This window comes from Aquarana catesbeiana, linkage group LG09, assembly GCF_042186555.1.
Source record: "Aquarana catesbeiana isolate 2022-GZ linkage group LG09, ASM4218655v1, whole genome shotgun sequence".
Lineage (NCBI taxonomy): Eukaryota > Metazoa > Chordata > Amphibia > Anura > Ranidae > Aquarana > Aquarana catesbeiana.
This window is the reverse complement of record NC_133332.1, coordinates 35,557,773-35,574,775: the sequence shown is the minus strand read 5'-3', so window position 1 is coordinate 35,574,775 and position 17,003 is coordinate 35,557,773. Positions and strand designations below refer to the sequence as shown.

General features: G+C 43.7%; 1 protein-coding gene across 1 annotated transcript in view; it reads right to left on the bottom strand.

Moving 5' to 3' along the window:
• Positions 1 to 17,003, bottom strand: part of TAP2 (transporter 2, ATP binding cassette subfamily B member) — an 88,775-nt gene that overhangs the window by 29,635 nt on the left and 42,137 nt on the right. The window contains exons 5-6 of the mRNA XM_073598273.1: positions 8,352 to 8,557; positions 1,184 to 1,381 (exon numbers count right to left, since the gene is read on the bottom strand). Coding sequence (XP_073454374.1) covers positions 1,184 to 1,381; positions 8,352 to 8,557 — 404 coding nt within the window. The remainder of the gene's footprint in view (positions 1 to 1,183; positions 1,382 to 8,351; positions 8,558 to 17,003) is intronic.

Genomic DNA, 17,003 nt, shown 5'->3' with positions numbered 1-17,003 from the left:
TACAAAAAAAAATAGGCACTTTTTTATGTTTTCTTTTTAAGGCTTGATTCACACCTATGCATTTTTAGTGCTTTTTGCATATTTGCACTACAGAACGTGTTCCATAGGAAACCATGTTAACTGGACTGTAGTGCAAATCTACAAAATGCAAAAAGCAGTAAAAATGCATAGGTGTGAATCAGACCTTAATGTTGGCCTGTGCTGGGTTTTCACCACAGAGGTTACTCAAGGCATCTCATAGCACAGGGAATTAGGCTGTTATTTATTAAGGGAAAAAAGCCATCCAAACCTCCTTGCTAAATCAGGAATGAACTGTGATTAACCACATTTTTTGGAAAGCTAAGTTAAATTTCACTTGCCACATCCAGGCCTGATTACTACTAGACCTGTTGAATCAAGAAATCGCTTAAATAGAAGCTGTCTGACAAAGTGAAGCATGCTAAAAGACCTCAAAAAGCAGTACATCATGCCGTAATTTAAAGTTTAAAAACAGATAAGAAACAAAGTAATTGACATGTATCAGTCTGGAAAGGGTTACCAAGCCATTTCTAAGGCTTTGGGACTCCAGCTAATCCATGGTGAGAGCAAATCCACAAATGGGGAAAACTTGGAACAGTGGTGAACCTTCCCAGGAGTGGCCAGCCAACCAAAATGACTCCAAGAGTACAATGACAACTCATTCAGGCGGTCATAAAAGAACCAGAACAACATCTAAAGAACTGCGGGCCTCACTTGCCTCAGGTAAGGTCGGTGTTCATGATTCAACAAAACAATTCTGCAAAGAAGAGTCGACCAAAACTCCTCCCAGTGATGTAAGAGGCTCATTGCCAGTTCTTTCAAACGTTTGATTGAAGTTGTTGCTGCTAAAGGTGGCACAACCAGTTATTAGGTTTAGGGGCAATTACTTTTTCACATAGGGCCAGGCAAGTTTGGACAGCTTTTTTCCCAAAATAAATGAAATCATCATTTAAAAACTGCATTTTGCATTTACTCATACTCAGGTTATTATTGTGTAATATTAAAATTAGTTTGATGCTCTGAATCATTTAAGTGTGAAAAATATGTAAAAAAATCAGGAAGGGGGCAAATACTTTTCACAGCATCGTAAATGATATGCCTATTGGCCACTAAAAAAATTAAAAATAATAATTTAGTAGTATCCATGGATAAGACCTAAACTTACCCTGATAGCAAGAAGGTATATAGCACGGACAAAATCCCTCTTGCACTGCAGACGATGTGTCTTCATCAGAGCCTCGGAATACCGCTTTCCCTCTTCTTCCTCCGCAGCAAAACTCTTTACTGTCCTTACGGATTCAATGATCTCTTGAGCCAGATCGCTGGAGCTAGCAATAGAATCCTGCACCTTCTTCACTAGATCCTAGAAAATAATAATACAAGAAGTCACCATGTTTTCACGAATAACCATCATATAATAATGGTGGTTTTTACATGCTGCAACTTCTGCACCGTCATCTTCGAGTGAAGTGATGCCCCCTCTGCCCCGCAAGGGATAAATGTTTGCATTGTCTGAGGGAATAGGAATGAGGTGAACTACTTTCCTTAGTCTTTGCTCTTGATCCTCCAGAGCTGCTACTCTTTTACTGCTGGTCCAGTTACAGCTCTTTAAGGTCATCAAGTATGATGTAGGACTAGTGAGGGACACGTGGAGAGCACCTGTACAGCATTGCAACCTAATGCAAGGCTGTACATTGATGCTTCTACAGTATGTGCAAATAATGCAGGGTAGCAGTGAGGAGAAGAGAGACTGGACAATAATTGCCTTTCTTTTTGTACATGTACTGATGCTGGAGATACATTCCCTATTCTACATTACAACACTCTGGTCTCTGCACTGTGCATTCCTTATCCCACGTCACCTCATTCTGTGCTCTGTGCTGTGTGTTCCCTATTCAACACCACCTCATTCTGTACTGCGCACTGTACATTTCCCTATTCCACACGACCTCATTTTTTACTGTGCACTATACATTCTCCTATTCCACACCTCCTCATTCTGTACTGTGCACTGTACATTTCCCTATTCCACACCACCTCATTCTGTACTGTGCACTGTACATTCCCCTATTCCACACCACCTCATTCTGTACTGTGCACTGTACATTCCCCTATTCCACACCACCTCATTCTGTACTGTGCACTGTACATTTCCCTATTCCACACCACCTCATTCTGTACTGTGCACTGTACATTTCCCTATTCCACACCACCTCATTCTGTACTGTGCACTGTACATTCCCCTATTCCACACCACCTCATTCTGTACTGTGCACTGTACATTCCCCTATTCCACACCACCTCATTCTGTACTGTGCACTGTACATTCCCCTATTCCACACCACCTCATTCTGTACTGTGCACTGTACATTCCCCTATTCCACACCTCCTCATTCTGTACTGTGCACTGTACATTTCCCTATTCCACACCACCTCATTCTGTACTGTGCACTGTACATTTCCCTATTCCACACCACCTCATTCTGTACTGTGCACTGTACATTCCCCTATTCCACACCACCTCATTCTGTACTGTGCACTGTACATTCCCCTATTCCATACCACCTCATTCTGTACTGTGCACTGTACATTCCCCTATTCCACACCACCTCATTCTGTACTGCGCACTGTACATTCCCCTATTCCAGACCACCTCATTCTGTACTGTGCACTGTACATTCCCCTATTCCATACCACCTCATTCTGTACTGTGCACTGTACATTCCCCTATTCCACACCACCTCATTCTGTACTGTGCACTGTACATTTCCCTATTCCACACCTCCTCATTCTGTACTGTGCACTGTACATTCCCCTATTCCACACCACCTCATTCTGTACTGTACACTGTACATTCCCCTATTCAACACCACCTCATTCTGTACTGTGCACTGTACATTTCCCTATTCCACACCACCTCATTCCTTACTGTGCACTGTACATTCTCCTATTCCACACCTCCTCATTCTGTACTGCGCACTGTACATTTCCCTATTCCACACCACCTCATTCTGTACTGTGCACTGTACATTTCTCTATTCCACACCACCTCATTCTGTACTGCGCACTGTACATTTCCCTATTCCACACGACCTCATTTTTTACTGTGCACTATACATTCTCCTATTCCACACCTCCTCATTCTGTACTGTGCACTGTACATTTCCCTATTCCACACCACCTCATTCTGTACTGTGCACTGTACATTCCCCTATTCCACACCACCTCATTCTGTACTGTGCACTGTACATTCCCCTATTCCATACCACCTCATTCTGTACTGTGCACTGTACATTCCCCTATTCCACACCACCTCATTCTGTACTGCGCACTGTACATTCCCCTATTCCAGACCACCTCATTCTGTACTGTGCACTGTACATTCCCCTATTCCATACCACCTCATTCTGTACTGTGCACTGTACATTCCCCTATTCCACACCACCTCATTCTGTACTGTGCACTGTACATTTCCCTATTCCACACCTCCTCATTCTGTACTGTGCACTGTACATTCCCCTATTCCACACCACCTCATTCTGTACTGTACACTGTACATTCCCCTATTCCACACCACCTCATTCTGTACTGTGCACTGTACATTTCCCTATTCCACACCTCCTCATTCTGTACTGTGCACTGTACATTCTCCTATTCCACACCTCCTCATTCTGTACTGCGCACTGTACATTTCCCTATTCCACACCACCTCATTCTGTACTGTGCACTGTACATTTCTCTATTCCACACCACCTCATTCTGTACTGCGCACTGTACATTTCCCTATTCCACACGACCTCATTTTTTACTGTGCACTATACATTCTCCTATTCCACACCTCCTCATTCTGTACTGTGCACTGTACATTTCCCTATTCCACACCACCTCATTCTGTACTGTGCACTGTACATTCCCCTATTCCACACCACCTCATTCTGTACTGTGCACTGTACATTCCCCTATTCCATACCACCTCATTCTGTACTGTGCACTGTACATTCCCCTATTCCACACCACCTCATTCTGTACTGCGCACTGTACATTCCCCTATTCCAGACCACCTCATTCTGTACTGTGCACTGTACATTCCCCTATTCCATACCACCTCATTCTGTACTGTGCACTGTACATTCCCCTATTCCACACCACCTCATTCTGTACTGTGCACTGTACATTTCCCTATTCCACACCTCCTCATTCTGTACTGTGCACTGTACATTCCCCTATTCCACACCACCTCATTCTGTACTGTACACTGTACATTCCCCTATTCCACACCACCTCATTCTGTACTGTGCACTGTACATTTCCCTATTCCACACCTCCTCATTCTGTACTGTGCACTGTACATTCCCCTATTCCACACCACCTCATTCTGTACTGTACACTGTACATTCCCCTATTCAACACCACCTCATTCTGTACTGTGCACTGTACATTTCCCTATTCCACACCACCTCATTCCTTACTGTGCACTGTACATTCTCCTATTCCACACCTCCTCATTCTGTACTGCGCACTGTACATTTCCCTATTCCACACCACCTCATTCTGTACTGTGCACTGTACATTTCTCTATTCCACACCACCTCATTCTGTACTGCGCACTGTACATTTCCCTATTCCACACGACCTCATTTTTTACTGTGCACTATACATTCTCCTATTCCACACCTCCTCATTCTGTACTGTGCACTGTACATTTCCCTATTCCACACCACCTCATTCTGTACTGTGCACTGTACATTCCCCTATTCCACACCACCTCATTCTGTACTGTGCACTGTACATTCCCCTATTCCATACCACCTCATTCTGTACTGTGCACTGTACATTCCCCTATTCCACACCACCTCATTCTGTACTGCGCACTGTACATTCCCCTATTCCAGACCACCTCATTCTGTACTGTGCACTGTACATTCCCCTATTCCATACCACCTCATTCTGTACTGTGCACTGTACATTCCCCTATTCCACACCACCTCATTCTGTACTGTGCACTGTACATTTCCCTATTCCACACCTCCTCATTCTGTACTGTGCACTGTACATTCCCCTATTCCACACCACCTCATTCTGTACTGTACACTGTACATTCCCCTATTCAACACCACCTCATTCTGTACTGTGCACTGTACATTTCCCTATTCCACACCACCTCATTCCTTACTGTGCACTGTACATTCTCCTATTCCACACCTCCTCATTCTGTACTGCGCACTGTACATTTCCCTATTCCACACAACCTCATTCTGTACTGTACACTGTACATTTCCCTATTCCACACCACCTCATTCTTTACTGTGCACTGTACATTCTCCTATTCCACACCTCCTCATTCTGTACTGTGCACTGTACATTCCCCTATTCCACACCACCTCATTCTGTACTGCGCACTGTACATTCCCCTATTCCACACCACCTCATTCTGTACTGTGCACTGTACATTCCCCTATTCCACACCACCTCATTCTGTACTGTACACTGTACATTTCCCTATTCCACACAACCTCATTCTGTACTGTGCACTGTACATTCCCCTATTCCACACCACCTCATTCTGTACTGTACACTGTACATTTCCCTATTCCACACAACCTCATTCTGTACTGTACACTGTACATTTCTCTATTCCACACCATCTCATTCTTTACTGCGCACTGTACATTCTCCTATTCCACACCTCCTCATTCTGTACTGTGCACTGTACATTCTCCTATTCCACACGACCTCATTCTGTACTGTGCACTGTACATTCCCCTATTCCACACCATCTCATTCTGTACTGTGCACTGTACATTCTCCTATTCCACACGACCTCATTCTGTACTGTGCACTGTACATTCCCCTATTCCACGCCGCCCCTGAGCTCAACTTTTTATGACAGGGCAGACCCGACATCTCTCCCCGCTGTCCCCAGCTGCAGGACACATACACAGTGCAGAGAGAGTGCCGTGGAGTGAACCCGCCCTCCTCCTCCTGCTGTGTTGTTTTCCTGTGTACACAGAGGAGGAGGAGGGGAGGAGAAGGCTCACCACGCTGCCGACAACGCTGCCGGACTGAGATCATCTATCTGAACTAATCCACAGTGAGTCTTCCAGAGGATGGGGGGCATGAACAAGAGGGTGAGGGGGGAACTAGCCTACAGTTCACTATGAGTAATTTGGGGGGGGGGGTGTATCTTCTAGGGGGCACTTTACTACCTGTGCTACAAGGGGGCTTGGATATGAAATCCAGACCCCTTAAGCACATATCCTCTCCCCCCAATATTAAAGAGATGATGTCTGCCACAGAGCAGGTGGCCCTTGGCACCCCACAAGAGATGTGGAAAATTGCTCCAGGTGCCCATACTAGTGCCACACTTCCAAGCAAGTTAGTGGAGCAAAGTGTGGGTTCCAGGTCACAGGGCAGGTTCACACTATGAAAACACAGGAACGCGCTGTGCATTCTGTACGATTCATATGTGACCCAGGTGCAATTTTAGCCCAATTATGTCTGCAGTCTATGACCATCTCTTGTACTTTGTCTGCAGTCTCTAGCCTTCTCCTGTACCATGTCTGCACACTCTCTGACCATCTCCTGTACCATGTCTGCAGTCTCTGACCATCTCCTGTACCATGTATGCAGTCTCTGACCATCTCTTGTATCATGTCTGCAGTCTCTGACCATCTCCTGTATCATGTATGCAGTCTCTGACCATCTCCTGTACTTTGTCTGCAGTCTCTGACCATCTCCTGTATCAAGTATGCAGTCTCTGACCATCTCCTGTACCATGTCCACACACTCTCAGACCACCTCCTTTATCATGTATGCAGTCTCTAAACATCTCCTGTACCATGTCCACACACTCTCAGACCGTCTCCTTTATCATGTATGCAGTCTCTGACCATCTCCTGTACTTTGTCTGCACTCTCTGACCATCTCCTGTATCATGTCTGCAGTCTCTGACCATCTCCTGTATCATATCTGCAGTCTCTGACCATCTCCTGTAGTACTTCTGCAGTCTCTGACCATCTCCTGTACCAGGTCCACACACTCTCTGACCATCTCTTGTACTATGTTTGCAGTCTCTGACCATCTCCTGTACTATGTCTGCAGTCTCTGATCATCTTTTGTATGATGTTCGCACACTCTCTGACCATCTCCTATATCATAACCCCCCCCCCCCCACCTTACTTTGGTGCATTCACTCTGTGGAAGGTGCTCTATGGTGACCAGAGCCCCCCCCCACACACACACACACACACATTAGAGTTTCCATTTTAAATGCAAGTTGGAACTCTGTGGACAATTACATAAACGGGAACTCTGATGTAAAGGGGAATGCAGTGGACTCTGATACGAGGTGATCTCGTCACCAGAGCCCCCCCTTACATCAGTGTTCCCCCTTACACCATACATACAGTCCTCACCACTCCCCCTCCCCACCATACGCTATCTATCTATCTATCTATCTATCTATCTATCTATCTATCTATCTATCTATCTATCTATCTATCTATCTATCTATCTATATCAGCCCCCCCCCAAAAAAAATATTACACTGGGAGGCTCCCCACCAAACATTACACACTACATATACACTATATTGTACTTTACACACCTGCACTATATACAATTGGCTACACCCACTGTTCACTGCTGCGCGTGCCGCATTACTACCCCCCTAGGGCACACAGAGGTGTCCTGGGTATTTTACAATCTCATAGTGTATGAAACAAAAAAAATGCCAAGCCCCGCTGAAGTGTTCGGGTTTGGCTCGAAGAAAAGGTGGCAACCCTAGCGCCAAGTCACACCCATCACATGTTGTGTGCACGCCTATGCATCACTGTGTTCATTCAATAAAGCAAGGGGCAGGTAAATACAAATTTTAACAGCCCCTTCCTCCGCTTTGCATCCTGAAACATCCAGCACAGGAGAGGAGAGGATGGAAGCTGGCAGCACTGTACAGGGGAGGGACAGGGGGGCTCCAGGAAGCAGGGGGAATCAGCACAGCATGGAGTGATTAGGGTGTGCCCAGGCACACCGGCACACCCTGTGCACACGCCTATTTAGCGAATGTTTACGAATGGCAGCCCTGCACATCTTTCTAATATCTGTGTGATAATGTGCATTACACTGTATTGTTAGAAATAGTAAATGCACGATTTTATGCATTTGCTGCGCCATAACATATGTTAACACATGTGCACTAACGCACAGCAGGGGTGTCAATGGGCTCTTAGAGTTGCTTTAAATTACAGTTTTGAATGCTGTGTCTCTAATCAAATTTGGAGTTTTGGGACACCTGATATACCCCCGTGCCTATGTATATGTTCCTATGTATATACCTGGTGATACTTGTTGTATAGGCTCTGTACAATCCAGATGAGTGGTGTGCTGATAAGGGTGAGCAGTGTCAGCTTCGTGGACACCAATATCATAAAGTAATGGTGACCAATACATTGCACCAGCATCCGCAGGGTGATGTTCACGTTGGCGGCGATGGAGCGGCTAACGAGCGTTGTGTCATGTGACAGCCGAGACGTGATCTCTCCTGCAGAAAGCCAATAAAAGACATATTAGTAAACAGTGATGAAGTTAACTCTGTATCTAAATAAAAATATGAATGAAGAATTAATCAGTTGAACCAGGATGGGATTTGACGCAGGTTGCCAGTCTGATCCGAATTGTGAAGTAATCTGTTTTGAGAAATGGTAAAGGGGTCCTCACTACTTTAAAATGAATCATATACAGCCCATCTCTGCAATGGATGCATGCATTTCCTGTGTTTTGCTTCTTTAGTATGCTCCAAGAGACAGAAAAAATACCCAATGATCTGCCAGAAATCCAGTGTGCTCCTAAATTCCTGTAGTGAACTGACAACACAGTGCTGTACTGCACTGAAATCCCAAGCAGTGTTGTCAGCTGTAACATAGGGGGCAGTGTTCTGAAGTCCAGCAGTGAAGAACTAAGGCAGGGCTGACAACACTACAGGGGATTACAGTTCCGCATAGGCAAGGAGCTCAGGCAGCTAAAAGCTCACTGGATGTTTGTCAGATCAACATTTTTTTCTGTATTTGCAGCATTTTTGAAAGATTGCAACATGAAATTGTGTATGGATTGCGGAGCTGTACAAAATATGATATTTGTTAATTGAAGGAGACATACAATTTAAGCAGTGGCAAAGGAGAACTGAGCAGGGCTGACACTGCATCAGTAGAAACATACACATTATCACCATATTTTAAGCCAGGATAGGACCAGGAAAACAATGAATGCTGGGATCAATTCACTAACGTTGATCACATATAAAAACACAAAAGATATTTGTGTTTAATACAAAACAACTCATGCCATATGCAAAGTGTCACTTCACTGATGGTAAATACTGCAGTTGCGGCTGACCTGCAACGTTCAGTAAGTTGGTCGCACACTTGGCATGGGTGCCATTCAGAGAACACTGTGGGGCCGGCCGGGCGGGAGGTGCACGTGTATGGGCAACATATCCTACTGATGATGGGCACTATTGTGGTAGGCGCAAGTAACACTGGGACCATCTGATCTTTTTATCCTGGCCTGCTTCACTTTACTCTACACTGGTGACTATTAAGATTTTTTGAAGATTACTGAATTAAATTGTTGAAGGCTGAACAATTTTTCACCATTATCTAGTCCCTATGCTGCACCGCTGTTCGTGGCAGATCCCACACCTATTGGCGGTGGGTCCTGTTGCCCCTATGCCCGCCCCCAGACTGTACTCCTTGGGTGCTTTATGATCCATCACAGGAATTGTTGCTCTACTTTGCCATAGTGGGTCCTGAAGAAGCCGTTTTATTTACGCAACGTTGACCTGCCAGATTGGCTACCGGAAACTCACAGTCTTTCATTTGCAGTTATGTAATATCTATACTAATTGATTTGTTTCCAGTTTTCCAGTACCGCAGTAGAGTCTGTTTACAACAGTACCTTACGGATCATTTATAGGCTTATATGCCATTGTTATTTATGAATTTGTCTTTTAACCACTTGCCGACTGCGGCAGGTCAGCTTTGTTGCCGGAAATGACGTACCTGTACGTCATTTCGTTAAATAGCCACTGGGGGGCATGCACACGCTGCCGGAGGCGAGAACGCACACTGACCGGACAAAGGGCATGCCAATCAGCGGGTCCTGCGGACCCGATGTCCATTAGCCACCCGTGAACCAGGCAAATCACCGTTCTGACAGGGGAGCAGATGGAGATCTTGTGTTCCTGCTAAGCAGGAACACCGATCTCTGTCTTTGCCCAGTTAGAGCAACCCCCACACAGTTAGCAAGCACCAGCTAGGCACACTGTTAACCCTTTGATCGCCCCTGATGTTAACCCCTTCCCTGTCAGTGTCATTAAAACAGTGACAGTGCATATTTTTAGCACTGATCACTGTATTAGTATCACTGGTCCCAAAAAAAGTGTCAAAAGTGTCAGTTAGGTGTCCGATTTGTCCACTGCAATGTCGCAGTCCCGCTTAAAAACGCTGACCGCCGCCATTACTAGTAAAAAAAAAAGAAAGAAAGAAAAATTCCATAAAAATATCCCATCATTTCTAGACTCTATAACTTTTGCGCAAACCAATCAATATATGCTATCTGGATTTTTTTAAATCAAAATATGTAGCTGAATATATATTGGCTTAAATTGATGAAGAAATTTGATTTTTTTTTATTTTATTGGATGTGTTTTATAGCAAAAAGGAAAAAATATTGTGTTTTTTTTTTTCAAAATTGTTGCTCTTTTATTTGTTTATAGCGCAAAAAATAAAAAAACAGAGAGGCAATCAAATACCACTAAAAGAAAGCTTTATTTGTGGGGAAAAAAAGGACATAAATTTTATTTGGTAAACGCAGTGCCGTATCGCAAAAAATAGCCTGGAGATTAAGGGGGTAAAACCTTCCCGGGACTGAAGTGGTTAAATATGTACAATAAAGATTTATATTTTCTATACATTTGCTGTGTCTCCCATGCTGAGCCTTAAAAGTCCAGCTATATAGACGGGTTCTGTCTTTACTGGTCCCGTATCTTTTTGTACTTTCCAATTCGGATGTGGCTTTAGCCAAAATTAGTTTTTTTCCTACACTGTGGGGTTGATTTACTAAACAGATTGTGCACTTTGCTAAGTGCAGTTGTTCCAGAGCTTAGTAAATGAGCAGAAGCTCTGCTGACTTTCATCGTCCAATTATGTGCAAGCAAAAATGCTATTTTTTTTCATTTTCCTTGCACATGATTGGGTATTCTTTGCAAAGTGAAGCTTTTCCCGCATTTACCAAACGCTGGAGCAACTGCACTTGCAGAGGGCAACTGTACTTTGCAAAGTGCACAGTCTATTTGCCTTTAACCACTTCAGCCCCGGAAGGATTTACCCCCTTCCTGACCAGAGCACTTTTTACAATTCGGCACTGCGTCGCTTTAACTGCTAATTGCGCGGTCATGCAATGCTCTACCCAAACGAAATTTGCGTCCTTTTCTTCCCACAAATAGAGCTTTCTTTTGATGATATTTGATCACCTCCTCCGGTTTTTTTTTTTGCGCTATAAACGGAAAAAGACTGAAAATTTTGAAAAAAAATGATATTTTCTACTTTTTGTTATAAAAAAAATCCAATAAACTAAATTTTAGTCATACATTTAGGCCAAAATGTATTCGGCCACATGTCTTTGGTAAAAAAAATGTCAATAAGCGTATATTTATTGGTTTGCGCAAAAGTTATAGCGTCTACAAACTAGGGTACATTTTCTGGAATTTACACAGCTTTTAGTTTCTGACTGCCTATGTCATTTCTTGAGGTGCTAAAATGGCAGGGCAGTACAAAACCCCCCCAAATGACCCCATTTTGGAAAGTAGACACCCCAAGTGAATTGCTGAGAGGCATGTTGAGCCCATTGAATATTTATTTTTTTTGTCCCAAGTGATTGAATAATGACAAAAAAAAGAAAAAAAAAAAAAAATTACAAAAAGTTGTCACTAAATGATATATTGCTCACACAGGCCATGGGCATATGTGGAATTGCACCCCAAAATACATTCAGCTGCTTCTCCTGAGTACGGGGATACCACATGTGTGGCACTTTTTGGGAGCCTAGCCGCGTACGGGGCCCCGAAAACCCAGCACCACCTTCAGGATTTCTAAGGGCATACATTTTTGATTTTACTCCTCACTACCTATCACAGTTTTGAAGGCCATAAAATGCCCAGATGACACAAACCCCCCCCAAATGACCCCATTTTGGAAAGTAGACACCCCAAGCTATTTGCTGAGAGGCATGGTGAGTATTTTGCAGCTGTCATTTGTTTTTGAAAATGAAGAAAGACCAGAAAAAAAATTTTTTTTTTTCTTTTTTCAATTTTCAAAACTTTGTGACAAAAAGTGAGGTCTGCAAAATACTCACTATACCTCTCAGCAAATAGCTTGGGGTGTCTACTTTCCAAAATGGGGTCATTTGGGGGGGGGTTTGTGCCACCTGGGCATTCCAGGGCCTCCGAAACTGTGATAGGTAGTGAGGAGTGAAATCAAAAATTTACGGCCTTAGAAAGCCTGAAGGCGGTGCTTGGTTTTCGGGGTCCCGTGCGCGGCTAGGCTCCCAAAAAGTCTCACACATGTGGTATCCCCGTACTCAGGAGAAGCAACAGAATTTATTTTGGGGTGTAATTTCACATATTCCCATGGCATGTTTGAGCAATATAACATTTAGTGACAACTTTGTGCAAAAAAAAAAAAAAAAAAAAAAAAAAATTGTCTCTTTCCCGCAACTTGTGTCACAATATAAAATATTCCATGGACTCGACATGCCTCTCAGCAAATAGCTTGGGGTGTCTACTTTCCAAAATGGGGTCATTTGGGGGGGGTTTGAACTGTCCTGGCATTTTATGCACAACATTTAGAAGCTTATGTCACACATCACCCACTCTTCTAACCACTTGAAGACAAAGCCCTTTCTGACACTTTTTGATTACATGAAAAAATTATTTTTTTTTGCAAGAAAATTACTTTGAACCCCCAAACATTATATATTATTTTAAAGCAATTGCCCTACAGATTAAAATGGTGGGTGTTTCATTTTTTTTTTTCACACAGTATTTGCGCAGCGATTTTCAAACGCATTTTTTGGGGAAAAAACACACTTTTTTAAATTTTAATGCACTAAAACACACTATATTGCCCAAATGTTTGATGAAATAAAAAAGATGATCTTAGGCCGAGTACATGGATACCAAACATGACATGCTTTAAAATTGCGCACAAACGTGCAGTGGCAACAAAATTACTACATTTTTAAAAGCCTTTAAAAGCCTTTACAGGTTACCACTTTAGATTTACAGAGGAGGTCTACTGCTAAAATTACTGCCCTCGATCTGGTCTTCGCGGTGATACCTCACATGCATGGTGCAATTGCTGTTTACGTTTGACGCCAGACCGCCGCTTGCGTTCGCCTTAGCGCGAGAGCAGGGGGCGACAGGGGTGCTTTTTTTTCTTTATTTTTTTTCTTTATTTTTTTTTGCTTTTTTATCTTATTTTTAAACTGTTCCTTTCATTTTTTTTTTTTTAAATCATTTTTATTGTTATCTCAGGGAATGTAAATATCCCCTATGATAGCAATAGGTAGTGACAGGTACTCTTTTTTGAAAAAATTGGGGTCTATTAGACCCTAGATCTCTCCTCTGCCCTCAAAGCATCTGACCACACCAAGATCGGTGTGATAAAATGCTTCCCCAATTTCCCAATGGCGCTATTTACATCCGGCGAAATCTAAGTCATAAAATGCTCGTAGCTTCCGGTTTCTTAGGCCATAGAGATGTTTGGAGCCACTCTGGTCTCTGATCAGCTCTATGGTCAGCTGGCTGAATCACCGGCTGCATTCTCAGGTTCCCTGTTGAGACAGGAGAGCCAGAGAAAAACACGGAAGACGGTGGGGGGGGGGGGGCATTCCCTCCCACTGCTTGTAAAAGCAGTCTAGAGGCTAATTAGCCGCTAGGATTGCTTTTACATGAAAGCCGACCGCTGGCTAAAAAGAATGATACCAAGATGATACCTAAACCTGCAGGCATCATTCTGGTATAACCACTCAAAGTTGTGAATGGCGTACCTGAAGACAAAAAAATGGTTAACAATAAAGCACAGTAAACGGTAAAGTATAAATAATTACATACCTGAAAAACAAACATGATAAAACATAATAACAATAACAATAAAACATTGCAGAATAGAATACAGTAAAAAAGAGCAGAACAATAGAGAGAGAATAGAGAGAGAGAGAACAATAAAACGACAACTATTTTTTTTAATTTTTGTTTGTGTTTTTTTTTTTTTTTACACTTTTTTTTTGTAACTGTAACTTTTATAACTGTAACCGGTTCCAGGTTCGAGTCTCTCAAAATGCGGTGGCATCTTGGGAGACCCTGTGAAAGTGTGCCTAGTCTGTGCAATGCTGTACGCTACGCTAACACTCAACTAGTGCATGGTAGCGTTCAAAACATTCACCAAGTGTTACTGCAGTGCTGGTTTGACTACGACCGGGGTGTACTACGCCGCTGGTGCTTGCCAGTTCACCAAAACGCTACAAAAAAAGTGACAGTGATCGATCGATACTGCACTTGGGTGGGCTGGACTGGGCTGGGCCGGGCGGAGGGGCAAAACGCAGGTGCTAGCAGGTATCTGGGCTGATCCCGCTAACACTGCGTTTTTGGGAACCCTAAACTGCTGGGGACGCTAGTATAGATCTGATCGGATCAGATATTGATGCGTTCAGATACTATACCACTAAGGGAGGTGTATGGTGCGTGTACGGTGCGTGCGTGGGTGTTCGCGGTACTGGCGCTAATCTGACGCTGCCTAGGGCGACGCATATCACCGCCGGGCGATCAGGGGGCTAAACCTTTATTCGGTAATAAACGGCGGGTGCCCTGACACTATAAAAAATAAACGAACTAACCAGCGTCACCCGTAACGGTTATACGGTGATCAGTGGTGAAAGGGTTAACTAGGGGGCCATCAAGGGGTTAAAACATTTATTAGGTAGTATATGGGGGTCCCTGTCGCTATAAAACACTGACGACGAACCTAAATATTTACGTCCCTAACTACCGTCACCAGCGACACTAATACAGCGATCAGAAAAATGATCGCTTAGCGACACTGGTGAGGAGGGGTGATCAAGGGGTTAAAACTTTATTAGGGGGGGTAAGGGGGGTACCCTAGACCTACAGGGGGGTAATACTCACTGTCCCACCACTGCTAACTGTCACAAACTGACACTATGCAGTAATCAGGAAAAAAAAAAAAAAAAAAAAACCTGCTTGGTGTCAGTTTGTGACGGGGGGGGGTGATTGGGTGGGGATCGGGGGGCGATCGGGGGGGGATCGGGGGTGTAAAGTATGCCTGGCATGTTCTACTGTGTTGTGTGTGAGTGTTGGTGCACTTACATGTCATCTCTCCTCGGCGCTGGAACGGAAACTGCCAGGCCGAGGAGAGATGACATCACATCCTCTGCCTCTGTGTACTATACAGAGGCAGGGGATGTTTGTCATTGGCTGGGAGCGATCGCGAGGGGGGGGCCACGATCGGATGGCCTCCCCCTCGTCTGTCATCGCTCCCAACCAAATGCCGACCGCAGCTGGCACCGGGGGGGGGTCCGATCGGACCCCCCACCCGCGGGAAGGCAATCACGTTTCAGGTACGTGATTTTGCCTGCCCGTGCCGCTCTGCTCACGTATATAGGCGTGAGGCGGTCGGCAAGTGGTTAATAAATCAACCCCTTTGCATTCTCTCATTGCATGCAAAGGGGTTGATTTACTAAAACTGGAGAGTGCAAAATCTGGTGATGCTGTGCATGGTAGCCAATCAGCTTTGAACTTCACCTTGTTCAATAAACCACTTCAGCCCCGGAAGGTTTTACCCCCTTCATCACCAGGCCATTTTTTGTGATACGGCACTGCGTTACTTTAACCTCCCTGGCGGTATGATTATTTCTGATTTTAGGTGCTGAAAGCGGTACAATTATTTTGCACAGAAATTTGGCGTTTTATATTGTAGGCCTGTAATTCTTAGGAATAGTTCACTTAAATCTGTCCAAACAAGAGTCTAGTAGACATCCCGGGTATGATAAAGTTTGAAAAACGAAATAAAAAATTATAATATAATAAATAACTATAAATAATTATAACAAATAATAATATAATAATAATAAAAATTATATAATAATGTAATCAAATCAAAAACACTGAAATTTGCTCAGTTGCAGAATTGTCGCTTTTGTTACTTTTAGTGTTTGGTGACGGATTTCCCCACAAATCACTATCGCTCAATTCTGCAAGTGATTATAATTTATTATCGCTTTTTTCTAGCTGGTCTAAAAGCACTTTTGATGTAAAGAGACAGTTTTGGTTGCTATGGACAATCTCCAGTTTCCTGGCAGAAAGAACAGTTTTATATATATAAAACTGCATGCAGGGCACTGGGCAGACCACTAGGGACAAAGGGGATGTGTAGTTATTTGATACAGTACTGTAATCTATAAGATTACAGTATGCTGTATCTATACTATGTGTTTCACTTTTGAATTTACCGCCGAACTCCGTCCCCGTGCGTCGCACCGCTCGCAGGGAACGGAGCTCGGCACTGTTAGCGAGACACAGCGGCTCGCCGATCACAGCGGGGAGACATCGCAGGATCCAGGGGACAAGGTAAGTATACTCTTCCTGGATCCTGCGATGCAAGCCCGAGTCTGGCTCGGGGATACCGCTTTTGGTATGGAAAAATCCAACCCGAGCCAGACTCGGGAATACCGCCAGGGAGGTTAACTGACAATTGCGCAGTAGTGCGACGTTGTACCCAAATAAATAAAATTGACGTCCTTTTTTTACCCACAAATAGAGCTTTCTTTTTGTGGTATTTGATCAACTCTGTGGTTTTTATTTCTTGTGCTAAAAATAAAAAAACACCGACAATTTTGAAAAAAAAACAATATTT